This window comes from Pezoporus flaviventris, unplaced genomic scaffold (assembly GCF_033815535.1).
Source record: "Pezoporus flaviventris isolate CSIRO_AGI_PZ_B2104156 unplaced genomic scaffold, CSIRO_AGI_Pfla_v1 ptg000079l, whole genome shotgun sequence".
Lineage (NCBI taxonomy): Eukaryota > Metazoa > Chordata > Aves > Psittaciformes > Psittacidae > Pezoporus > Pezoporus flaviventris.
This window is the reverse complement of record NW_026892627.1, coordinates 3528777-3555385: the sequence shown is the minus strand read 5'-3', so window position 1 is coordinate 3555385 and position 26609 is coordinate 3528777. Positions and strand designations below refer to the sequence as shown.

The following is a 26609-nucleotide window of genomic DNA, read 5'->3' as shown; positions in this document are numbered from 1 at the left end:
GGCCATGTGTGCAGACTGGCCTAGTGTGCTATTTCCCTGAAAGAAAATTTATTTTTTTTTCCCTCCCTGTTCTTTTCCTCTCCCTTTGTTCTATCTTCTCTAGGAAGCTTCACTGCACTCGAAATTTTATCCACATGAACCTCTTTGTTTCATTCATCCTTCGTGCAATATCTGTATTCATTAAAGATGGTGTTCTGTATGCTGAACAGGATGGCAACCACTGTTTCATCTCAACAGTAAGTAAAACCGAAGCCAAAGCCTTTTTCCTTTATTCTTTTCAGCATGAAGTAACAAAAAAACAGGCAGGCAGCAGTCTGTTGGGTATCATAAACTGAGAAGCTATTGGGAGAAGAGGTAATTAGTGGTAAATTTCCCTCCTGGTTTACAGCAAAACTGTGGATTTTATTGTCTCATGGTGTCATTAACATCCAGCATTCCATCCTTCAGAACAAATCTACAGGTTTTGATTTCTGACTATACTCAGGTTGCTTCTCCCTTTCACAGATCTACATAGTAATAGGTGGGATGTGAGCAGACACAAGCAATTTCCTTCATCTGAAGGTCTGGTTTTTCTCTAGAGCCTCATTTGTTCTGGATGTCAGCCAGAGCTATATGTCAGTAGGGTGACCATTCAGTCATAGCAAATACCTCTTAGGGTCACCATCTCAAAAAAATCATTGGTATTATCTATGTGTTAAAAGTGTGCGGTTTCATGGAAAGCAGTCTCTTTCACAGATGCGCTTAGCTCTATATTACATGTAAATTCCAATTCCTTTCACATTTAAGGCTAGTATTTGATTTGATAAGTCAGCTCATTGGGTGTAATTGTGATAAAATTGCAGCGAATTCCCAAACTGAGATCTCCTTTATCCATACAGTTATGAGCTAAATTCCCTATGAGTCATTTCCACGAGGAAAATGCAGCTGTGTAGTTTCTTAATCACCCTTTTCTTTGTCACTGAAACTAGATTTGGTTTTAATTCTTCTCCATGATAAAGCTGAAGCCCTGTTAGATGTGTAGCTTGTTCATACTGCTTTTCTAATAGTGGCATCTGCTTTTTTTGTTTTGAACATGTTAAAATAAGCCGTCTAATGACCAGATCTTCAGCCCTGGTACAGTTTCCATGAAGAAACTCAGTATCTGATGGTTTCAACATGTTGGTTGTAGCTTTGACCCAGAGGATGGAGGGCAAATGGGAACCAGTCAAAATTGTCAGCTGCCTACTGCCCCAGGCAGGAGTTTCAGTTAATACACTGATTCTGCTATGATTTATTGAAAAGTCCTACTTTTGTAGGACTAATGATGTTTCACTGGGATGCAATACTGGAAAAGCAAGTATGTCATACTCTCGCAGAGTCAGGGTAGAACTCAGTTTTCATCTAAGACTTTTATCACTGAAACACAGAATCATAGAACATTTAGATTGGAAAAGACCTTTAAAATCATCAAGTACAACCATTAACCTAGTACTGCCAAGTCCACCACTAAACCATGCCCGAAGTGTCACATATACAAGTGTATATGTATAAGCTGCAGGGATGGTGACTCAACCACTTCCCTGGGCAGCCTGTTCCAAAGCTCGACAGCCCTTTCAGTGAAGATTTTCTTCCTAATATCCAATCTAAACCTTCCCCGGCACAAACTGAGGCCATTCTTGGAAATGAAACCAACCCCCACCTCTCTACAACCTCCTTTCAGGTAATTGTAGAGATAAATAATGTTGTCTCCCCTGGCCCTCCTTTTCTCCAGGCCAAACAAACCCAGTTCCTTCTTTTTTTTTTTTTTTCTCTTTTGTCCTCTGCTTTCCTCCCACAGTAAATGAATGAAAGCTTCTGTCATTTTTTACAGTAAATCACTCTGCTTTCTTTACATTTACGCTTACTTTCATTTTCTGTCCCTGAGTGACAACACCCTCAAATGGCAAGGAAGTTCAATTCTCAGCTGCACACAGGAGGGTGCATCCTTTCCGATCCCACTCTCAGGGCTTTCCACAGTCATCCTGCCATTTCACATCCTTCATTAGGTTTCTCAATACACAACTGGATTCTTTTCTTCTCTGCACTTAATCCTTGGAAAGGGGCTTAAATCTAACAATTAGTGTACACTGACAGTGTGAACTCCCACCAACGCAAGACATTCTCAAGCCGTCTGCAAACACTCATTGACCATCTCCCACTGCTAAAATTGACTACCTGCCCTTTCAAGCTTTGCTGTCTAAGTGGAACCTCACATTCTTCTCATGCTTTTAAAACTTTACTATTAAAAGTATATAATATTAGTCCCAGCTGTGTTCCTTTCACCTAAGAGATTTGGAGAGGTTGAAAGCATTTTTTTCTGTCTGTTAGGTGGAAACGACATGGAAATAACTTTGTTTTTCTTGATTCTCTGCAGGTGGAATGCAAAGCAGTGATGGTGTTCTTTCACTATTGTGTCATGTCCAACTACTTCTGGCTTTTCATTGAGGGATTGTACCTTTTTACTTTATTAGTAGAAACCTTTTTTCCAGAGAGGAGATATTTCTACTGGTACACTATTATTGGCTGGGGTATGTGACATTTCTTGTCTAAAATGCATCTCAGTGTGCAAGACAACTCCATGAGCCATCTAATATTTCCACATGTAGTTTCAAAAGATACTTTTAGTCTTTGTATAGAAGGACCACTGCAGACCAAACCATCCTGTGCTTTTTTTTGTCTCAATAGAATTGAATTGAAATCTGGAGGACACTACATCTCTTCCAGAGATGCAGTCCACAACTGATAATTTCCTTCTACAAGATGTGATCTCGATGCCAAGTTCTTCATCTTAATCAAATCTGCAATGCTATCTAGTCCATTTTCTAAAACTTAATCTGTACCTTTTTTCCAGTAATAGCTAAATTGAAAATTTATCCGAAGGATATCCACATATGCTTATCCTACCTGAATGGGAAATTGAAGCTTGCAGTGTGAAGAAATGAGATTTGTTTCAGAAAGGCCAGCTGCACGATGATAACCAGTGTAATTATTTTTCATTCTGGCCTTCTGAAGATAAATGGAATCCTGTAACATATTAAATCAAACAGTTCTTTGTTAACATTTCTGTGCAGAAGTCAAATAATGAATGTAGAATGCATTCATTTTAAATGTAATCTAAGAAGTTTATACTCATTTTTTATACTTAAACATACTTCTGAAATAATCTGAAAATAATCCTGTATGCTTATGAGTAAAGTCTACATACAAACTACATACCTTAAACTTCCAGACTCTGGGTGCAAGTTTGTAGGGCAAAAGCAGCCCCCCCAGCTCAGAGCTGGTGGGCAAGGATTTGTATGGGAGCACCAATAAGCAAGAGCTCAGAATTTTGCAGCATCTGGTTCCTTATCTGTTTCTTAAAATGTGCTGAGCACATCAGTGTCCTCGTTTGACTAATGAGAAATCCATATGGCTATGTTGATCTAGATAATTTTTTCCTCTTAAATATGCAATATGCTTGTAAATTCTCTGGATAGACTGCTGTCTTCCTGAGATCTCTCCTAATGCCTGCTCCTTACTCAGGGCAGAAGCACAGTCAGCAAGAATAGCTCTCTACTCAGCCTTGAGGCTTCCTGTTTTCTAATGATACTCAGAAGCAGAAAAGAAGGTGCTGAAGATACATATATACATTTTGATGTAAAGAAAATGAATGTGAGTGTATGTATATTTATATAGCAAATGGTTTAAAACTCCAAACTGATCTAGAATGTGCTTTTTAAACTATATAACATATTTAGTCTAGCTCTGCCTCCTTCCCATCTTTCAGATTTGCAACACTATTCTATATAGTGCAAATCAGTGCAAACTAGCTAGCGCAAGACCCATGTTTGATATTTAAACACTATTTTTATTGTTGTGCAACTGTTAAGTGCACAAAGATCTCAATGTTTTCTAGGTAGTCTCATATGAGAAAAGCGGACTTCAGTTTAAACTGAATAGGCATGATTTCTTTTCCCCAACGACTGTCATCTTATTTCTTCCTATCATTTTCCTTTCAAATATTGCTCTGTGTGCTTTTTTAAAGGAGGAGGGCTTTATCAGTCACATAGGTCTAACAGGGATATTTTTATTTCTGATAGTGGGAATATGAGATTTGACAGAGACTCACTTAAGTGGATCAGTTGAATGACTAATTAATGTGACATCAACACAGCCTTTCAAAATGTGTGAAACATAATTGTTCCTGTCAATTTATGACACTCTCATTCACTGCTGCAAGCTAGGGTTTTCAAGGTCTTTGTTTGTGTTTTAGCACTTCATCTTTACAGTGGTGCCTGAATAGATGTTGGCAGTTTTCCTAGCCAAAGATTTTATTTTCCATAAAATGTAGATCCAACTTACCCAGAGTTGTCTTTCAAAATTGCATTGTTTTATAAAAATTTCCACTGAAAACCCCACTTCTAGTGTTTTAGAAAGGAAAATAAGTCCAGGTTTCTCAGTGGATTCTTACTGGTTTGCGTTAATTTGTATTTTACGTGCATCTTTTAAAGAGTAAAGAAATGTCTGAAGTAGAAATTAAATTCTTGCTCCCTGTATTCTCTTTTTAGTGTTTGTTTTGCCCTCTCTTTTTCCCTGAAAAAGAGAAATAAATATTCCTGTGAGGAAAGGAAAGCTATCCTCTACTGATTTGTTTTGGTAGAATAAGCAAAGCAAAATAATTTATTTACACAATACCAGAGAAAATGCAATATATGCAAAGCATTTACAACAAAAAAAATAATAATACAAAGAATACAATAATGCCATTACAGCTTAACATCTGCCACTCTGCAATTATTTCATAATTACAGTAACTCTTGACATGGAAGCTGATGTCACTGCTTTTATTTTGTACAGACTATGGTTTACTATTCATGCAACAAGATGCAGTGCAACAACTTTGAGCAATAATAACTTGAAACAACATAAATATTTCCTGTTATCAGTTTTACTTCTGCAATCCCACCAAGACCAACCTATCCTCTGACTGAAACAGATGTTTCTAGAGCTCTAAATGAATGTTATGAATTGCATTTTTTTCATGCACTAGTGCTATCAAAAATAAAATGTCAGTGGAGAGGTTGCAAAAAATGCTCTTTGCTGAATACTAAATGTGTCTAGACTGCTAATGATATCAGCATCTTGTCTTCTGCAGGTACCCCAACAATTTGTGTCACTGTCTGGGCAGTGCTGAGACTTCACTTTGATGATACTGGGTAGGTATTGATGAGTGGAAAATCATTTCATGTGCATTCAGCACGATGGCAAGGATGAGATAGAAATTACTCTGATGAGTGAAATCTGCACAAGACATTGCTGAGCTTTGACTTACAAAGGCAATTAGGAGTTTAGCTTTCCCTTAAAGAGTTTTTTCAACAAACCTAGTGAATGAAATGAGTAAGGATGAGACAAAAATCTGTATCCTGTCTTCTGTGTGGAAAAAAAGAAAAAGAGGAAATGGAATAATTTCAGAAAGAATTCAAGGGATGGATTCCACCCAATCGGTCTGTTCTGGTAAGGAAAAATCCTGCAAATATCCCATATTTTTTAAAAAAGGATAAGAAGGAAAAGCTGGTCCCAGAGATGGTCCTGCGCATCTCAGTAGACCATAGATTGGTCTGATAGAGCAGCATATATAGCTTGTAGGAATGGACATGTGTATATCACCCTGAAAACACAAGCTTAGCAATGCTTTTTTTCATGACAGCTATGTTTGAACTTGGTGAAATGTTAGAAAAATGCTGGGAATGAGGGAGATGATTGAATAATTTTTTTAAAATCCAGCAGCGGTTCTTTAAAAGCCTTGATCTGAATGAAAGGCATCTTTATCTTCCAAGTCACATTTTTGAGAGACTTAGGCTTATGTTTGAATTTCACCTTATGATAGAGGTAACTGGATTCAGAATTTGCAGAGACTCACTGTTTCATCAGGTTTTCTTCATCCTTGTCTTTCATGTTTTTTTTGGAAAGCACATAAAGCCCTTCCTCCACTGGGGTTGCTAGTGCTTTGACCCAGTGTTCTATTTTTACATTAATACAAATTAAATCATTTATTTCCATGCAAAACAAGCCAGATCACCCTGCTGTGTCATTATTATGATTACAACACTGGTCTTAAGTGTATTAATTTATCTTAGTAGTCCAAACACTCTTTGGATTTGAGGGTAGGGAGAATGTCTTGCAGAAGGAAGAACAAGAAAAAAAACAAAACAGCAAAAAATCCCCACTCCTTTCTTTTAGTTAGAGAAGCTATTTCGCATGCAACAGATTTAGACATATTCTTGCTGAGAGTCTCAGCGGTTACTTTTTAAAAATCAGCAAGCATTGTTCTGGGGGAGGGGGGAAAGCCAGCATGAGCCTAAAAACATTGCAGAAATTACTGAACTGGGAAACCAGAGTCACAGAGGCATGGACTAAAATACAGACTGTGTCTGAGTCTCCTCCTGCTTGCTCCTTATAAACCTGGCAGAGCTTCCTTGACTTCAGCTCCTGATTCGTATCACTGACAGGATAGGTTTGTGCAGAGAAATGCAACTATCAGTTTATTCAAACCTGTGCTGCTGAATTAGATGGAGTTATTCCAGATGTACACCAGAGATGTACCAGAGATCAGACCCTGGCCTTTTCAAGTGAAAATCACATCCCTTCCCCTGCCCACTGGCTCTCTTCCCTTCATCCATCATGAAAAAGAGTCCTGTGTGTCTGATCGCCACTGTAGCAATGCATTTGAAAGAAATCCGGGAGCCTCTTTAGATAGTACAGCTTGTTAGCTGATACTACAGACTGTTCTGTTGTGCAATGTTTTTTTTCCTTCTGGTCATGTTCATCTGAGGAGAAGATGGTGTTTCTTCCACCACATCCATCCTATAGCTGTCACGGGGGCTGGACAAAAAAGTCCTTGAAAAAAAACCTTTGTGTGGGCTTGTTCTGATTCATTGTTGACATCTACAAAGTAGGCATTGGAAATTAAGCGTGCTGGGGACACATCATGTAAAAGGAGAAGCATAAGTCTAAGAACAATAGGGATTTGTAGGGGATGATGTATCACCCCAGAGTGCAAATTTAATATACATGAGTGTGGAAAAAAACCTCCAAGTGTCTCTTTGTCCCAGCCAGAGCCTGGAATAATTGTCTGGGCTGTAGATGTCTTCAATACAGATGACTGGAACTGGAAGAGGTAATTCTCATTTCTCATTTCTGCATAGACAAATTGCCATACATCAGTGTCTATTTGTACAGCTAGATTAATATTAGAATTTGCACAGATCCTTCCAATATTGGTCAACACACTGAAGACTTTCAGGGTAGATTTAATGTGCATCTTAAAGAGGTTGAGTTCTGCAAATAGTGGATAATTTCCCAAAGAAGACACCTAATTTATAAATGCGTGCAAATAATTTAAAATATAGGTGGTGAGTTTAGGTGCTTTTGTGGCATGCAATTGTTGATAACTGAAAAGTCATCAACATAGAATCATAGAACATACATACTGTATGTAAGTAACATTTGTCCTCTTTCAAATATTTTAAGTTGGGCATCTAAAGTGAGGTAGCTCAGAAATATTGCTTTTCATTTGAAAACCTCAGCCATTATCCCCATAGGTTTTGGGGGATTTTAAGTTTCTAGGCTTTGTTGACTGAAGTATGTAATTCTGTGCAAATTTTACACCATGTCTCTAAATTTTCTCTCTTCTCACCAGCTGCACCACACACACTCTTATTGTTGGTTTTATGGGAATCCAGTAAGATACTGTTCAACTGAAATTTAATAATATATTGTTCAACTGAAAATATAAGTTCAACTGAAATTTCTAAACCAGACGTCACTCACCTGTTTGAGATTTCTCTCACAATGTACCTGGATGATGGAATTTTAGCTCTGCCTCCTCACATTTACACGAGTATACAGTTCCATTTAAAGATTTTCACTTTCCCCCCAGATGTTATGAGACTACTACTTAAATGACACAGAAGTTCCATTAAGATCTTTTAAGATCGAGAGTGTTTTATTCCTGTATGCTCTTTCAAATTTTTCAAAATGCTCTTTTCTTGGCATCTACGAAATGCATCATGACAACTGCTACTGGGACTTCTGGCTGTTGTCCTAGGCAGAGGGAGACCCTCCTTCTTGGAAGTGCAGGAACAAAGTAGATATTTTTCTGTGATTTTATGTTTTTGAGAGGGAAGTATAGGGGGAAGAAAGCAGAGACAAATAAAAGAAAATTTTAACTGACAATCAAATTCTTAATGACTTAAAATAGTGTAGCAGGATGGTTGTGGTGTGACAGGAGAGATTTTTTTCATCTTTTTTTTTTCCTAGCTTTAAAAATACATGTTAATGTTAAAATACATTATGTTTATAGATCATGTAATTATCTTTCCCTACAAATGAATGTCCAAATGCATCTATAGGGAATAAACTTCTGCAGAATACTTTGCTGGAACCAGAGAAAGATTTTAAATGCTGAGGTAGAAATGGCATTATATTCACTATCATTCACCCTGACAGCTTAAAAAAGGGGCTGACCCCAGCTGTTGTCCAGGAGTTGAACCTTCTCAGATGAGTCCTCTCTCCTTGGTAGTACTTGCAGCCCTGTACTGGACATTAATTCTTTCATGTGGATACAACCAGTCTCTAGTACATTCTGGTATACTAGATACGTGTAAAAATCCTTATGCCAGGGTCAGGAACCAACATTTATATCTGTTAACTCTGGAAAAGTATCTGAAACACAAAACTTTGGAATAACCTTCTCTTAACCTTTGAGGTGTCCCTGTCTTTTTTTCCCTTCCTCAGAGATGTTAGCTTAAAGGGACAATTTCACAGATAAAGGCATTTTCCAAAATGTCTAAACTGTTTAGTAAGAGGTACCATTTAAATTGCCATAAAAATACTTATTTTTCTTTCAGATAATGTGGGTAAAGACTGTGAAAGAAAGCTGGGACAGACTAAAGAACTACTACCTTTAAATAAAATTATTTAGCTACAAGACTAATCTCCCGCTCTCTGACCCCTTAAAATTTATTGTAAGTTTATTAACATTTTTGTTATAACTTTCTCTTTCCTTCCCTTTTCCTACCCCATTCTTTTCATGAACTGCTGCAGCTGCTGGGACATGAATGACAACACTGCCTTGTGGTGGGTGATCAAGGGTCCTGTGGTTGGATCAATTATGGTAAGTAACACTTGGAGGAGACTTCGCTAACATTTCTAAGGGCAAATAACCAATGCAAATAGCTTCAAATGGCTTTGCAAACTATGCTGCATCAGCTGTGCTGGACTAATGGACAGCTTGTCTGAATGTACACCACTTACCATCCACCATTCAGTTGTTACAAAGAAGATTTAGTACTGCCTGCAAGCAAAGACTGTGTAGAAAAGCAAGTTATTCTGTTGCTGAAACGTAGCTATCAAATGCTGTAAGACCCTACAGCATATTGAAGCATTTGCCTGGGGCTGCAAATATGACATAAGATATATGGGAATTCTGTCCCACTTGTGGTGGCAGCTGAAGGCTAAGTAGGACGATACAGGTGATCTAAAACAATACTAGATGCCAGTGGCTAGGAAGCTGGACTGTGTCTCTTGAATGGAATTCATTTCACAACTACATTTATTTATCTAATATTAGATCTATAATAGTATGGTGGACATAGTACAAGATTCTCAGTTGTCAACAAGGTAGCTAAGAACTCTGTAGTTGATGAAGGTCTTGGATTTTACTCAGATGATGCTAAATATCTGTGTATGGGTCACGGAGAGGTTCTGAAGTGCCTGCTTGGGCTTCAGCTGCTTCCCCAAAAGAATATGGGAATTTTAAAATGGTGTTGGACTCCTCCAGTAAGGAAATGTAATTGAGCCACTAGACAATATGGTTAGTCACCTGAAAAGTGGTTTGGCTTACCACATATAGGTGTCTAAATCTGGGCATGCCAAGTTTCTCTCCATACTCCAGTGACAGCACTGGACAGGTATTCATTGACTTTTGTTGGAATTCAGACATCCAGCTCACAAGCACCTGTCTACACATAGGTATCATTCATCAGGTTTGGTTCTCCTTTCAAGTATTTGTACAGCTTTCTAAAGTACAATAACCTTGAGACACCTTAAAGATAATTCAGCTAATTATACTGAAGGGTATCAAAATGGTTGGGTTTTTGTGATATTGATGTATGTGACTCACCATGCTTTACAAACATATTCTGTGAAGGATCACATTCTGTCTTTGGGGTATTGGTTATACCTGGTTTCTATTGAAAGCATAAATGATCCAAGCAACAAGTAAGGGATGACTGGGCTTCTCCATTCATTTGTAGTCCTCAGATCAGATAGAAAATTCTTCTGAAAGAGATGCACACAATATTTTAAAGGAGTAAAATATTGAATAAGGGACCAACTTAAATTTCCCACTGTTTTCTTCTGGCATTAAGAAGCTATGGAGTTGGTCACAGCCAAATCTGTAGCCAAAGTATTAAAGTAAAACAGTTTTATTAATCCACAAATTTTTAAAACTATATCTGTAATTGCATGATTTGATAAAAGAGAAGAATCCCAGGATAACATAAAAGACATGAAGATGAACATTTGCACCCATGTCTCCCAGCCCCTAGCTCCCCTCCCACAATCATTAGAGGTTGTCTCATCTTGGCCCAGATTCAGTCAAGCAGAGGGAAAGTGACACAACTTGGGAATTTCAGGAAAGGGGAGACACTAAATTGTGACTAATGGATACTGCTAAACTGAGAAGTGCCTTAGTTCAGAGGATGAGAGTTAAAGATGATTTTACTGCTGAGAATTTTACTATATGGTTTTGATACGCAGAGATCTTTTATTCTTTTAACTGGTTGATAATGACAAATGTTGAAACATTTTTGCTTATGATTATCTAATCTGGTGCTGGGGACTGAAGAAATTCTGCAAGCTGCTGCAAGTGGCCAAAAGACCCTTGTAAATTTATCCCAGTACCCCTGACCCTATAGAACTTCTAGACTGCAGTTTGTATACGGCAGTGGAGCCAGCAAGTCACTGGGAATGTCTCATTCTCATACTTAAAAAAATATATAATTGTCATCATTTTTTCCTTTCTTTTTCCCTAGATAAACTTTGTTCTTTTTATTGGCATAATTGTGATACTTGTGCAGAAACTCCAGTCACCTGATATTGGGGGCAATGAATCCAGCATTTACTTGTAAGTACAAATAAAGCAGTAATCAATTTAGTTTTCTAATATACACATAGGAAAAAAAGACAAAGTCAAAAAGACAACTTAGTTGAACTAATTTGATTTTCAAAAAGAGTTACAGTATATATTAAATTTCTTTGGTTGATTTTTACTTTTTTTTTAAATCCAAATGCCACTGAAGTGCATTTTAATGGTAGTTTTAGCCTTTTTTTTAAAAGGCCTAGAAAATAAGCATAAATATAAGATTAAAAAAACAAAAACCAAAACACAAAATCAAATCTTTACAGGTCAGTTATCTGGAATTTAAGATACTGATCAGGTATAAATATGATCATACTCATGGGGCAGTCTGCTGTGCTTCATACATTCCAGGGATATGGTCCAAAGTTCATTGAAAACAATGAGATTTGGCAGAAAGATTTCATTAACTTAGTATTGAAATCTAATTTAGGAAGATCTCCTAAAATCGTTTTTGCTCATGTTCTTTGTAACCATTGAGTGCATTCCACTTAAGCCAAACGATTCTCCCCATACCTAGGATGGCTTAAAAATGCACAACGATTCCTAAAAATTTCCTTTAGAAGTTTTAAAATTTTGTGATTTACAGTTTTTTTAAAGCCAGTTTTTTTTAGTTTCCATCTCATTAGAAGTCAGATGCTGGCCATTTGAAATGGTCATCATCCCCAGTTTAAGTTCATGTGGTCATTCTCCATACAAAAATTATATAATTGTTTTTAATAACTAGGACACGTGGCAGCACATTTTTCTTGGCTTTTCAGCCTAAACACCATGAACATTTACTTTTTTTTTTTTTTTTTTTTTGTGAACGCTGGTGTTTTCTAGCACTCACAAATATAGGTAAGAATTTTTATTTTATCACTGGATTCCTGGTGAAAAAAAGGCAAGTCATATAAACCTTAAATAAAAGTAAAAGATGTCAGGGTAAAATAGGAGATGCGCATTTAATAGTACTTCCTTAGAACACTATTCAGTGGTCACCTTTACCCTCAGTAACCACACTCATAGTATAATGACATCATCCACCTAAATGACAATTTTCAGAGGAAAATATATCCTCGAGTTGCCTACTGCCTTGTTTACATTTCCACATTACAAAATGGTAATATCTTATGCATCACTTTTTCATGCCTATAGTCAGACATTCACTTACTGAAAGTACTGCCCCTGAAGCTTGCTCCACAGACAAAAATAGAGCTTTAAATTCATTCTGCAGGCACATATATCTCAGAATTATATCTCAGGAGAAAGTGTAGTGAATAGGTTAATTGTATGCATGGTTGCCTAGGGCTTGCATGAATATTTCCCATGTATGTGCTGCTGGGAAGACATCCACTGAATCTTAGATTGTAATTAATACCAAAGATGTGCAGAGCTAGTTCTGATTACAACCTGCTACATGCATGTTTAGTATCTGCTGCACATCTTTCACATATGAAGCAAAGCATGCCATAGACTCCAGTGATTTAACTAGATTATGAAACATCCTTTTCATTTTTGATCAATATGGTGACTGGGTTTTACTGATATTTTTCCTATGTGTATAGTTAGCCACCAAAACAAAGAGAAAACATCATATTTTTTGTTTCATTTGCTGCCATTATTTTTCATATTTTTTTGCAACTTTATTAATGGGTGTGTATAAATTGATCTTGCATTTATGTACGCATTATGGAGTGTTGTTTATCCAAACAGATTCAACAACAGGAAAGTCACGCTGACATGATAAAAAGAAATGAAATTAATAAATCTGCAGATAGACACCAGACATACTTAATATTTGTACATACGTATCCTGTAAAAGGACAGCTGTTGTAATGAAGGAAAAAGACATATCATAGTATGGTTATGTCACCATATTGAAATCTCTGTGGCATTTAGATTGTGGTCCATATTAAGCATTTTTCACTTCCTATTTTGCTATTTCAAAGTATGAAACTTCATTCCATTAGACCAAATTCTCCATCCAGATTTTTATTCCACAACTTATGTAAATACTTTGCCTTTAGTTCATGAGACAGAGTAGTTGTGGTTGAGGAAGATGTTCAGACTATTTCTGAAAGCTGTATCACATGGTATCTGCAGCAGTGATTAAGATTTATTCTAGTATCAGCCTTCCACTTTTTGGAATAATCCTTTAGCCAGGTTCTTCACCATCAAAAAAAAAGAAAATAAAAGACCCCATAACTTGCTATTGACTTTGAGTAGGATATATTTTCTTATATGTATGGTATATGTTTTTGTTCAGGTCCTCTTAATGTGTTGGGTTTTTTTCGTCGTTGTTGTTAGGAAAATCTACCTCCAGTTTTATTTTGTAGATATTATGGTCATGGTTCTGCAAATCACTTAAACCTGTATTTGACTTTAAAAGCCTTGGGATGTGCTTTAATTCAAAGATTAATTATATATTGTTACTACTGCACATTCATTATTAAAAATTACCACTACTGAAGTTAGCTGTGAGCTGTGGCAGGAGCACAACAGAAGAGTGCACTACTGGGGAGCCAATGATTAATTAATATACTGCAGCCACTAGAGAATGTAAGACTTGCTTTTAAAAAAAAAACAAAAAATAATTTGTATAATTTGCATCACAGTAATGAGTGCTTTACTCCCATAAAAATTCTGAGTTTCTCTCTAAATAACCTGAGGATCATTATATACGATAGCCTTTGCCTTTTGGCTGACAAAAACTTGGAAGCATGTAGCTGTTTCCTAACAATTTTCTGTGGCAGTCAAATGCTTTAGTGACTATAAACTTCAATTTTATCAACACGTATGTTCGGTCATTCATTACCAGTCTCATGCCTAACAGGTATTTCTTCACATGTTTAGCTCCTCCTCAAAGCTGCCTGCATGCTGCTCATCCCATTTCAGACTGAACGGCACAAAACATGTCAGATTCTGAGAGAACAATAATTTCATCTTACTTTTACTGATGTTTTCAATAGAAACTTCTCCATATGGCTGAAATGAATGGGGCTAGATTCATCAAAAAATATTATTAATGAGGTAGGAATTCAAAAGGCAGTGAAAGCCACTCTTTTAAAGGTGCATTTTAATTTTATGATTCTTTTGGGGTTTTTCCTGAGAGCTTAAAGCAACTTTCATATTTCCTCCTAACAGTCATCATAATCATTATTTACTTCATAGTGTTAGAAGTAAACTGCCAAATGCATAACAAAGACATATCTTGTTTCTTGAACCATGTTCTGGTTTCAGTTAGTCTTTTGTCAGTCCTGAATAATTCCACCAAGTTAAGCATCAAACCAAAGCAAGATCAGTAATAGAAACTCAATAATTTTTTATTTGAGAGAAGTTCTAAGAAAGATCCTCAGGTGCTAGGGAAGCATAAAGAGATATTGGTTGTGTTCCTAGTGTAATTAAGACAACTATCTTCATAGTTCAGAAAGGTTTCTCACCCCACCTGGTTAATGAATTGCATAAACAATTGTGCCATGATTATAGACATGACATACTTAATCCTAGAGGACAAATGGCAGTGTCCTGTATTTGTACCAGTATATTTCATCCAGTTAAGTTTTACTGAACATGGTTCCAGACAGAAAGTACTACCTGATTGTTAGCAGTCTTCAGTTGCACAGTATGTAAATATTTTGAAGTAGTAGTAGGTTATTTAGAGACACCGTGATACCATGTGATGAGAGCCAAGTACCACCACATCAAAAGTCCATGAATCCAATGTGCATGCACAGTTCTGGCAACTGGAAACAACATTCACAACCCTACTATGACTGGTTCAGCACGCGGTGTGTCACATCAGGCCTACATTTTTTGCGTGGATTTTCATATATCGGTTCCCTGTCTGGATTTTTTGGAAACATAAAAAACTGATCTATCAAGGCTTCACTGTTTTTCCCATGAGAAATCCAGCCAATGGTGTGTAATATGGTATGTCAGAATCTGCTTTCAGGCATCCTGGTTTTAGTTAAGTCATGGTAGAGGGAGTACATTCACCCCCCCAAAAAAGCCATATTCCCGTAGAAATGCCAACACAAACCTTATATCCACGCTGTTATTTTCATGAGCTTTGTTGCATTGCAGAAAGATTCTCTATAGACAGAATATAATCTTAACAGTATCACTACCATAAACCACTGCAGTATTTCAGTAGGTATGCATGATGTAGATGCATGCTGGAATAACCCTTAAGATTAAAAGGGCCCACACATTTCCAAGTCTTTGTTCTTTTTCAAGGATCAAACACATTTAACTGATTTTTTTTTTTATTATTATTATTTCCAGTTTATCTTTAGTGTAATTTTGGTGGGGGAAGCTTGTTTCTGCTCTTGCTTTAACAGATTCTTCATAAATTTTGTATCACATGTTGAAAACTCAATGAAAAGAAAATAAACCCCACATATATCTAGCTAATTCAGGTCTACGTCATTCCTCCAATCAGCATCTTGCTGGAAAGAAAGGAGAAACATGGCATATATCATAGGTAGGTATGATTTTACATATGGTGCAACCTAGAGGGTTAGGGCAGGAAAAGCAATGTTGTAACACAAATGTTTTGGTAAACAACACTCCTCTACAGCTCACCTACAAAGTCACTGGACACTCAGTGATTCATTCTGCTACCGCTTTGTCTTGCTGCAAGTGCTCAGACTGCCAGTACTATTATTGACAGGGTCTTTATGCCAAAAGTCTCATTTCTGACAAGAAAATGGCTGATGTTTGATGAACAGTATATTCTTTAGTATGGCACTTTAATTTCTTAACCCCAGGTAATATCAGTTGAGTACTGGAATGCCTGCTAATCCAGCAATGAAAGGAACTCATGTCCCTGAGCTAATCCTTTACTACCACAAGAAAATACAATGGAAAACACAGATGATCATGTGGTGCCAGTGCATGATCAACGAGGACCTAGTTCTCATATCTAAGAGATGATAGGAGAGTACATGATTGCTACTTTGACTGACACTAATTCTTGATAGATTTATTTGAAGTTTGAATTCACAACTACTACGCTTTTTCTTTACATTTCCCAAGACAAATTATTGTTTTAGATGCTGGTTTGAAGAGTTTTTGGTTTCTGTTTTGGATTATTTTGGGAGGAGGTAGATACTAATTTGTACTAAATCTTTTCCATTAGGGATTGGAAAAAAAAAAAAAATAGTGTACTTGTTAGGAATGTAAAATCATGTAATCTATGTACCATAAACAGCAAGAATATAATTATACAGGGATTTATTTATTTTCAGATAAGGTAATTGAAAAGCTTTTGTTTATCTATCTATAGATTTGCTGTGGTCTCAACTATTGTAAAATTAAACAGCACAAAATAATTAGTGTTTTTATAATGTTCCTGTGAGCTGTTATTCCTGTTGAACAGCTAGCACAAAGGGGGGCTACTCAAATTCCACCCCCCCAGTGCTGGTAGCAAGTAAAGAAACATAAACATACATCTTTGGCTGTCAAAACTAGCTTCATAACCTAAGCACTGTACTTTCATCCAGTATGCATCTTTTGCATTCTTACAGTGATGAGATCAGACCTAAAACTGTGTCTACTTTGAAAGTGGCTTTGCTATTTTCTGGGCCACTTAGAAGGATATTCCAGAAAAGAAAATTAATATTTTTAGAGAAAATTCCATCTATTTCCAATGATATGCAAGTGCTCTACTGGATCTTTGACAGGGTCTGGTTTTGATTACCAACTTGTTTCTTATGGTTACAAGATCATCTGTGACAAATGTAATGTAAAAAGTGCCTCTGCTTCTGTTATTTCAAAATTCTTAGAAGGTGGTTAGAGTGTAAGTCCATCATGCCTTTTCATGCGCAGGTGATGTATGATGGAGGCTAACTCCTGTTGTTTTTCTATTTGAAATAGTAATGAAAAATAGGATGACTGTCTTTAAACAGTATTTGTGCACTTTGCTGTAAGGTATTTTTATTGGCAATTTTATGGCTTCAGTGGATGTATGGGCAGAGGAAAAGATACAGCACTGATTTATGTGTGATTTATGGTCTAGCTGACTTTTTTTGAAAGCTGTTAAAGTTTTGTGCTCAACAATTCTCCAATGGTGACTTAAAAATTCCACTGGATTCCATGTTCTGTGGCAGCTTTAGAAAACAATGTTCTTTGTCCATGGATTGTGCCCTAAATCAACAAAACACAGTCTTTTTTCCCTATCTGTCTGTTACAAGAGCAAGCCCCAAGCTGGAAAAGAGTGTGTTTGCAATAAAAGAGAAGACACTAATAGATGGTCCTTTTCTAGAAAGATAAAGGAGGTGTGCAGGTTAGTGAAGGAGAGAACAGTGCCATGTTGTATTGAACAGTGTTGTACTTTTTATAGACATATTCCTTCATGTTTTTTTTTAAGAAACAGTAATTCAAAGATTGAGGTACTCAACTGTTCTATCAAGGGTTGGGTTAGCCCTTTTTCTGAGGAGGCTTAGGCACAAAAAAAGGCTAGAATGAATGCCTATTGATATATCAGTGGCATATATCTGGATATTTCATACCTAAATGACTTTCTAAGCATAAAACATCATGTAAATGTTTGCTGTGTACGTGTGTAAATATAGGTCTTTGCCTACACATGTACTGTCTGAAATGCTAGATATACCTAAATTTGTTCCAGCATTGCTTTCTAAAATACCACAAATACTTTAGCAATGTGCACAATGTAAAGCTTCTTACCTTAATGTAAAACTGACTACAGTTAACTGGATTTTCTGTAATCTAACTGTTGCCATGCATTCAAGTTTCGTGATTAACAAAAAGAAGGTAGCCTTCATAAAGAAAATGAGGGACAGACCTCAAATGTGTTTCTGAAGTCACTGAACTTCATCAAAGTGAATATCCTAGTTTTGATCTGTATTGATAAACTTCAGTTGTCACGGAGATTAGCAGTATAGAGAAGATCTGTTGGCTTTGGCCAACTCTCCTTATGAATTAACCATGGCTTTAGATGTAGTGTTGTATCCTTTATCAGGGCAGTTTACTTATTGGGAAAGATAATGGTTTTGGAGATTCAGATAATTTTTCAGAAACCTGAAATTGCAAGCTAATGAGGGACCTTCCAAATAAGACAATTCTGGCTGTTTTCCATTTCCCTCCCTCATTACTCATAGCTAAGTTTGTTGTTTTGAATGCATGGGTAGGCTGAAAGATAGATTTAGAATTTTATTTGTCCCCAGATCAGTTTTCACCTTTGTTTCTTTGACTTGGTTACTTAGTTTAAAGATAAGTGTGGAGTAGAAGCAACTCGTCATGCAGCAGTTGTTGCGAGACTGCAGACAATGGGGAATAATTCTGACATCTCTGATCTTGAATGTGCTTTCAATTTACATCAAAGCTTGATGCACACCAACATCCATGGTCTTCCATTTACCTTTTGCTACCATTTACATTTTTTGACTCTACCATATGAGAACAAAAGAAGTTTATTTTCCCCTCAGTGTCTCTGCTTCTCCTTGACATATTGATTTCTTGTGTCTCACTTCAGCAACTAGCATGCTTCACATCCAGTGGTTTTATTTTTACATCTGAGGAATTATTAGGGTGTACTCCAAGCAAGTACATAGACTTTAGAGCCTGGGGTATGGAAAGGACATGAAAGATGGTGCTGTCACCATGCAGAAGGATTTTTTGATCTGGAAGGTTGAACTTCTCATGAGGCTTTTGTAAATAACACTGTGCATAAAAGGAAATGTGTAGTGCAATCAGGTAACTGGTTAATTACCCAGGAACAAATTCTTCCTGTCCTGGAGAGTACAAGTATGTGCTCAAAGGCCACTAGGTTACAGTGGTTTAATATGGAATTAAGTTTTAGTGAAGGTGGCTGAAACAACTGTATGCTACTTCAGGATCAGCCCAATCTGAAGTTGTGCATATGGTTCACATCATAGCCTTAGCAACTCGTTTTCTGTGCACCTGTATCATTACTGACAGATTTCCAAACTGTAATCCCTCTTACATATTTCCAATGAAAACACAGGACTGTTTCAACTGATGAAATTTCTGCAAGCCCAGGCCTATTCAACAGAGGCAGCATTCTTTTTTTTCATTAAGGAGGGTTTATAGAGATGGGTTGAAACTTGGGATGGTTGTCTGCAGGGATATCGCATAACGTGTAAGGCAGGTGAGTCAAAGCAATGTAGCTGAAGCTTTGGAGCTACAGATGATATAAACTCAGTATAGCCAGACCAATGCTGAGCTCTGCCAGCTGACAGGACTAAGACATGTATAATGCTTGAAAATCCACTTCTTAAAGAAGATTGTGACAATAAATACTCTGTGGGTTTTTCTCCTTTGTTTCTTTTAAGTATAATGAGTTAATCACATTGTAAGGTATTTTATGTCTGGATTTGGACATACATATTCTTCATTTCAAACAGTAAATGTATACTCAAAACCATTTAAGAACTTCATTTGGTGTGGTACGTTTTTCCCACTAAACACGCTTTTGTCTTCTACGCTACAGTTACGTTACTGCACCTCCATCAGAATTATTCCATAATGCATGACATTAGTTTATGCTCTGGAGTCACTGAGAATAATCTAGCATGTTAAAATAGGATCTCCAGAGTTAAATGTAAAGGAAGGATAATGACATTTAACCTTGAAGATACAGTTCATTTAAGGACTGTTTTGATGGAAGTATTCTGCTCTCTACTACCAGCTTTCTTCCCTAGAGTACAGCTAAATATTAGAGCTTTATCTCTTCATTATTTTGTCTGGGTGTAACAATAGCTTTCTCCATCTTTGTATGTCAGCCCTATAGAAGTTAGCAATCTGAACGAACAGTGTAGACATGATTTTTGGCTCTCTTTGATCTTTCTGTTCTGCCTTCAAGGCTCAGATCTGTGCAAAGATCAGAACTATTGGACAAGAAGTTCCAGTTCAAATTAATATTTGCTAAATATTCATTTTTAGCCACAGATATAGTCTGCAAGCAGTAATTTGGCTTCAGCCTTGGGAGAGGTGATAGTGGTTTCCTCATAGACATACTGTTTCTGTGTCAAATTATTGTTGTAGTTAGCATACTAGCTTTCAGTTACAATAGGTTAAATTTAGCTTTGATGGAATTAAAAGTACACTAGCGTAAAGTTTATAGAGGACATTGAATGTTATGTGTATTGGGGGAGCTTTGTAAACTATAGAGACCCTCATGAGGTGTCCTATATACATCCTAGATTTTAGTGTGACATTCATTGACTTTACAAGTACATAGACAAAAAAATATGTAAATCTCATGTTCCCCCAAGTCACTGAAAAAAAAACAAGCCACTGGGCTTTGTAAGACACACCTACTCAAAACAGTGAAGAGAAGCAAAGCTGACCTGTCACATGTTAAAGTAATGCAAGAGCCCTAAAAGTTAGAGAGAGACCAAAAAGGTGAAAGAAAGCTGCTGTCATCCACTCATGTCAACTGATTTTAATATATTTTGGACAAGGACAGTAAAGAAGACGTCAGACATCCTCCTCATTTTTTTTATTTTTTTTCCAACTTGTTTTCAGGTTATTTCCTAATATCAGAAGATGATCCTGGAATACATCACACCCCTTTGAGAAGTCAGGGAAAGTTCTTTTGATTTGGTGGTGTTAGCAATGAAAAGTAGAGCTATAGGTAACAAGACTACGAATTCTGGACTTGTTTTCAGTTAAAGAGATGAGAAACAGAGTTGTCTTTCTTTCATGAAGAGCACAACAGTGTTTGGACTTTTAGCAAGACAGTATGGAATCCACCTAAGTCATAGAATCATTAAATAGGGTTGGAAACGACCTTAAAATCAACTAGTTCCAACACCCCTGCCATGGGCAGGGACACCTCACACTAGACTGTGTCACCCAAGACTCTGTCTAACCTGGCCTTGGACACTGTCAGGCATGGAGCATTCGCAGCTTCTTTGAGCAACCTGTTCTAGTGCCTCACCACCTTTACAGTAAAGAACATTCTCCTTATATCCAATCTAAACTTCCCCTGCTTAAGTTGTAACCTGTCACCCCTTGTCCCATCACTACAGTCCCTAATGAAGAGTCTCTGTCCAGCATCCTTGTAGGCCCCCTTCAAATAATTGTATTTGGCTCCTTCCACAGTCAGTAGAGATCTACACACTCCAGAGAATAAAATTCTCAGTACAACTTCTTTCATTCTTCATGAATTCTTCAGTCATGTTTAAAATAGGTAAAATAAATCTCACTTCATGGTCTGTTTCTCACCACTAACTGCAAGGCTAGCAGGGTGACAAGGTAAAAGGCATACAGCTATATTAGTAACTTCAAAAATTAGATGAGACGGAACTAAATAACAACTTTACTGAGAAGCATCCCTGCTTATTCTGTGTCTGGATGAGAGGGCTAAATGAGTCTGCTTGCACACAGTGGATCAGGGCCTGCAGTCACTGAAGTGGTATAGAATTGTATAGTCTGTTTCCTGCTCACAGAAGAAGTTCAGTTTTACAAACCATTTACATCTGATCTGTAAGTCCAGGGGTTTTGTAAATGCAGTTGGTGTTTTGGCCTGGAAACAAGTTTAGCTTCAGGAAATCATTAGCTATTGATTAGCAAGGTGAGGAAGTCCCTCAAACTACAGCTGTATAGATCCACTTTCTTTTTTTTTTTTCTCTCTCCCATGCAATCTTTCTACTTTTATGTTGGTTAACCTTTTACTGTATTTTCAGTACTTTATTTTATTAATTTGTTTTTACATTTCTTCTCCTATTACTACATGGTTATCTATCCTATTTGTAGTGAGTTTACATAGAATTACTTGAGCAGGGTGCACAAAGATTCTCAATGAGGCACAGTTTTAATTTGCATGAATCAAATCCTACCTTACTGTGTTTCCCAAAGGACTCCCCTTCAGCACATTCAGAGACAGCCCACAAACTCTGCCATTCCCTGTGTTCTATTAGTGAAGTCAAAACCCTGATAATTTTCATTATGGATCTACATGGCCTTAGTAATAGAGCATAACTTCATTCCTCTTAATCAAAATGCTAACCTTATTTCTCTTAAGCACCTCTGAGAAACCTACAAAATCTTTACAACTGCATTTTTGCAGTAATTTGCAATTACTTTTGCCTCAAATTTGTGTACTCTCTCATTTGCATCAAATTGCCAGATGCTAAGGTGTTTAGTCTGACAAGATGGTCGTCAGCCACTATAATACATCACTCATTTAATCCTTGGAATGTTTAACTTTTTCTTTCCCCTTCCACCCTAGCACCCTCCCTCTTCCTCCCAGATGCAGCTGCAGTCCATGCACAGGACACATGCGGTGAGACTCAGCTTGTTTGCCTTTAGCTGTCTAAAGTCTCGTATTTAATCTAAGCAGTCTAGTTGTCGTCTATGGTCAATCTGAGAGACCGGGGCACTTCCATAAGACAATGCATCCCATGTGTCTTAGATGCTTTTGTTACACAGGTCAGTGCAGCCTCTGGAAGCACCTGTTTTTTTCCATGGTTCAGTAAGTTGAAAGTGATAGTTCAGTTTAAATTAATCTTAGATGCATATAGTTAGATGTGACCAATTCCATTCTGTGTGTGCCTACAGAGATCTGAGGATCCTGCCCTAATTCATGTAGTGTTTTGGTATCCATCATCTCATTTATATTAATTTTCTCTTATTTGGCTATCTTTTCTGACTTCCCATTACTTTCTGGTTCCTCTGTCTCTTCTGTCTTTCTCTCTTACCTTCCATCAATGTTTCTACTTTGATAATAATTAATTATGTAAATAAATAGATATTAAAAAAAGGTTGGGGGGAGAGGAACTTCTATCAGTTCTGTGCTCTAAAGATTTTGGGTCACTTTACAGTGTCTAATATCAGAGAGATATTATTCTACCTAATTTAGATAGGATGCAGAATAAATGAAAACAGCATTAAAATATTACTGTTTTCCTAAGAAGTGCTAGCAAAGTTTTCTATCACAAGCCCATGTGTAAATGTCCCCTCACTGGTTGGGGAACAGCAATTAATTCACAGATACAGTTTTCAAAATGAAGTCTGTACTTTTTGATAATTCTAGCAAATATCAAGTGCTGTCATGTTAGGTATACTCACTAGAAAAACCTATAACCAATCCCTACCAAATAAAACAGGGCATAAGCAGTAAAGGAAACATGGGTGGAGTTTTTTTTCTAGATTACCATGGCAACACTCAGCATGTCACTGAAGAACAGATCCTCAGCACCCCGCAACTAAGAGTTTACAGTGTGAATATTGATTTTTAGATATTTCATTTTCAGGTTATGTACCTTAAAATGCCTGTACAAGCACTGTTTTTCAACACATGCTGAGCAGCCCTCTTGTAAAAATTGGCATGATAAAATGTATTTCAGATCAGGTCATCAAAAATGAGTGAGACACTAAAAATCCATAGTTGTTTCTGAAAGTCTCAGTTGCAGTAAAAAAGAAGTATCTCTAAAACTTCTCTTCTTGTTTTTGATCAGTCTTAGCTGACAACCAATGCACAACTCAGCTCTGTGAAAAACAGGCAGTGCAAAATTTACCTCACAGAAGTGATACTGTAGAAGGAACAGTCATTTTCATATATATATCCTCTGCATCATCCAAGAAATGAGACTGATTTTGCAAGTTGAAACATGATTATTACGTCTATTTGCTGGATGTGTATGTACATGCCACAATACTGTGTTCATTCCAGCTCTTACACTGTAATCCTTAAGAACAATGCTGTTGTCAGGTTTTGGTTACCCAAAAGGAAAAAACCCAAACAAACCCAAAACTGTAGTAAATGGGATTGGTTTAAAGGATTTAGCAGTAGTGAGAAATTAAATTTATTTTTAATTTATTCTATTTTGTTGTTCAGTTTATGAGCTGCATCTTCCATCTATAGTTAGGCAAAAACAAATCTTAAACCATTCACATTATCAGAGCAACAGAAACAGAGTTTGATTTATTTGAATAAACTTAGATGCTTGCCTTGTAGGCAATAGCTTCAAAAAATCACCATATTGTCCTTCATAGTCAATGGAGATTTAGTCAGGGTAGTCATTGGTGTTTGCATTGTTCATCCCATCCTAAAGTGAACATTTAAAATAGAACAGCTATACCCTGACAAATAAGTGTGCATTTCTCTCTCAACTACTTATTCTCTCTGATGGTTCTCAAAGGATCAAGGATGTCCACTTTGCATAGACATCTGTACTGTAAATGTCAAGCCTTCCCTGAAGTGAATCTCACCAAGATAACCATATGTAGAAAACAAAACAAAAATCTCCTGTTAACAAGAAATTACTATTTTCAATTCTCATGTTTTTCAGCCCATCACAACAGATACAAAATCTCTTACAAGTTCCCTCAAAATGCTTTGTTGTGTTGTTTCAGATTACCCTTCTTGACAGCTGATTTAAAATAGCCTCTCTCTGGCTAGTTGTAAATTTAAGCATCTCTTTCTCCATTGCAGCTCTTCCAAGAATGCAACATGTAGAGATCATGGTCCTGGTCCATAATATATGTGCCTACTTCTTTTATGACCATACCTGTCCTAGTGTGTTTGTCAAAAAATAAGCAGTGCCTCTGAATTAAGAGAGCCAGACAAGCGGTTTCCATGCTGACTGCCCCATCCCATGCATCACGGAAGCTGGGCAAAAGAAGTGCTTTGGTGTCCTTACTAACACTCTTCACTAATAGAAAGGGATCCACACTGCATTGTGTACTTACATGTGAAAATAAGGAACATCTGATCCAACTTCATCTTAGATAAATCTCCATCCTACAAGTTTATGTTGCTGATTGTTCTCCAAAAGTGTACAGTCAACTTTCATTTAATATACTGTTCTGTTACCCTTTGTATACTAGCAGACTGCAGAAGTTTTGTGTATTTTGGATGCGTAAAGCTGCTGGCCTGCCTCCAAGCTGTTCAATCTTTGGTTTGTCTGTGAATCAACACATCGCAATTGCCAGAGACAGGCAGTGCATCTTAATCTTTTTTTGTTTATTTTTGCTTCAGTCAAGCAGCTGGTTTGTGCTGTAATTTCATTCTGTCATGTCCGCTTTCCATCTTTGTGACGTGTCTCATAAAATGTGTTAAAAGTGACCTACCTTGGCCTGTTCACAATATGCTGAAAAAAATGCTAATCTTGTCATATTTAGCAGCTGCGTTCAGAAATGCTACTGTAAGCCTAAGAGGGCTAACCAGCACTCTTGCAAGATGTCAGAACTATCAACCATTACCCTGTAAGTGTACGCAATCCTGTGACATTACTGTGTTTGTATTACGCATGCTGCAAGTAAATGAATGGATATTAGCAGAGGGGTAATAAACAGAAAGCAGTCATTCATTTAGTTCTTGTTGCATGTAGAATATTCTCTTGTTCTGTGCTTTTGCTGGTGCATCATAATCAAGGATTTAAGGTGGTTTTGTTTGTTTTGGTTTTTTTTTTTTAATTTTTTGATTATTGCTGATGCTGCTTATGGTTTTGGGTAGTGTCTGTATAGAAAATTAATAGTTGCTGTTTATGACACAACAAAGAGGTGAGCCCTGGTCATACCGAGAATAAATGTTTCACCTGAAAATTTGGTAGAACAACAGGAGCAGTGCAAGAATTGAGTGAATCAGACTGTCATCTGGAGTAAAAATCAAACTTAGTGAAGTTATGTTAGTATAGACCCCAGGGGTGAGGAAAGGCTGAGGTTAAACTAGTATCAAAATATTACGTGTCTAGCCAAAAATCATAGTCAGAGATTTGCTTATGGAGAGCGAGGTGTCTAGAAAAGAGAATAAAAGCCATTTAGTCTAGACACTTGTGAATTAATCACTTTCTCGTAGTGCACCTCAGTCTCTGTTACTTGTAAAAGAAGCCCGCAGGATTCATTTAGATGAGGAGTACCTTTCAGAAATCTAATATACAGTATGTTTCTTGATTTAACTTTCCCCTGAATTTCACAGCAGTCTCATGAGTGTAAATCAACACTCTAAAAGATGTCCTGCCAAACAGATCCAACAGTCCAGCATTTTGCTGAAGAATACGTAAGAATTATCTTTGACACCATTAAGGAAGAAAGGTTATTATGTAATTTATAGCTGCATGCTTTGTTATGTATTTTAACTAGTAAAAAAAAAAAAACAAAAAAAAACCAAACAATAAACGAACAAAGAACAACACATTTTAAACATGAAAATAAATTTTCTTTGTGATTTTCCATCTCCCCAAGGTATTTAAGTAATAGTCCAATGAGGATACTCAAAAGATTCAGTCAATAGACTGACACTGCAAAAGCAGATGGAAGAAACAGAGAATAGAACAGTGAGCAGATCCATGTTCTACATTGAGAAAAGCTGAAGTCTAAGAAAGTTAGGTAAAATTAGGACCTCCAGAAGAGATAGTTTGAAATATGAGGTACATTACTTAATCTACAACCTGGTGCAGCATGGACTTCATGTTGGTGTTTTGTAGAGAAACGAATT

General features: G+C 36.9%; 1 protein-coding gene across 12 annotated transcripts in view; it reads left to right on the top strand.

The window, feature by feature from the left end:
* The window catches only part of ADCYAP1R1 (ADCYAP receptor type I), a 139685-nt gene that overhangs the window by 99499 nt on the left and 13577 nt on the right, over positions 1-26609 (top strand). For 5 of the 12 annotated variants that reach the window (XM_061474381.1, XM_061474387.1, XM_061474386.1 and 2 more), the window contains 7 exons: positions 104-236; positions 2393-2546; positions 5153-5213; positions 9103-9172; positions 11094-11185; positions 22401-22454; positions 25295-25378. In XM_061474381.1, coding sequence (XP_061330365.1) covers positions 104-236; positions 2393-2546; positions 5153-5213; positions 9103-9172; positions 11094-11185; positions 22401-22454; positions 25295-25378 — 648 coding nt within the window. The remainder of the gene's footprint in view (positions 1-103; positions 237-2392; positions 2547-5152; positions 5214-9102; positions 9173-11093; positions 11186-22400; positions 22455-25294; positions 25379-26609) is intronic. The other 7 variants (XM_061474391.1, XM_061474389.1, XM_061474390.1 and 4 more) reach the window with 4 other exon arrangements.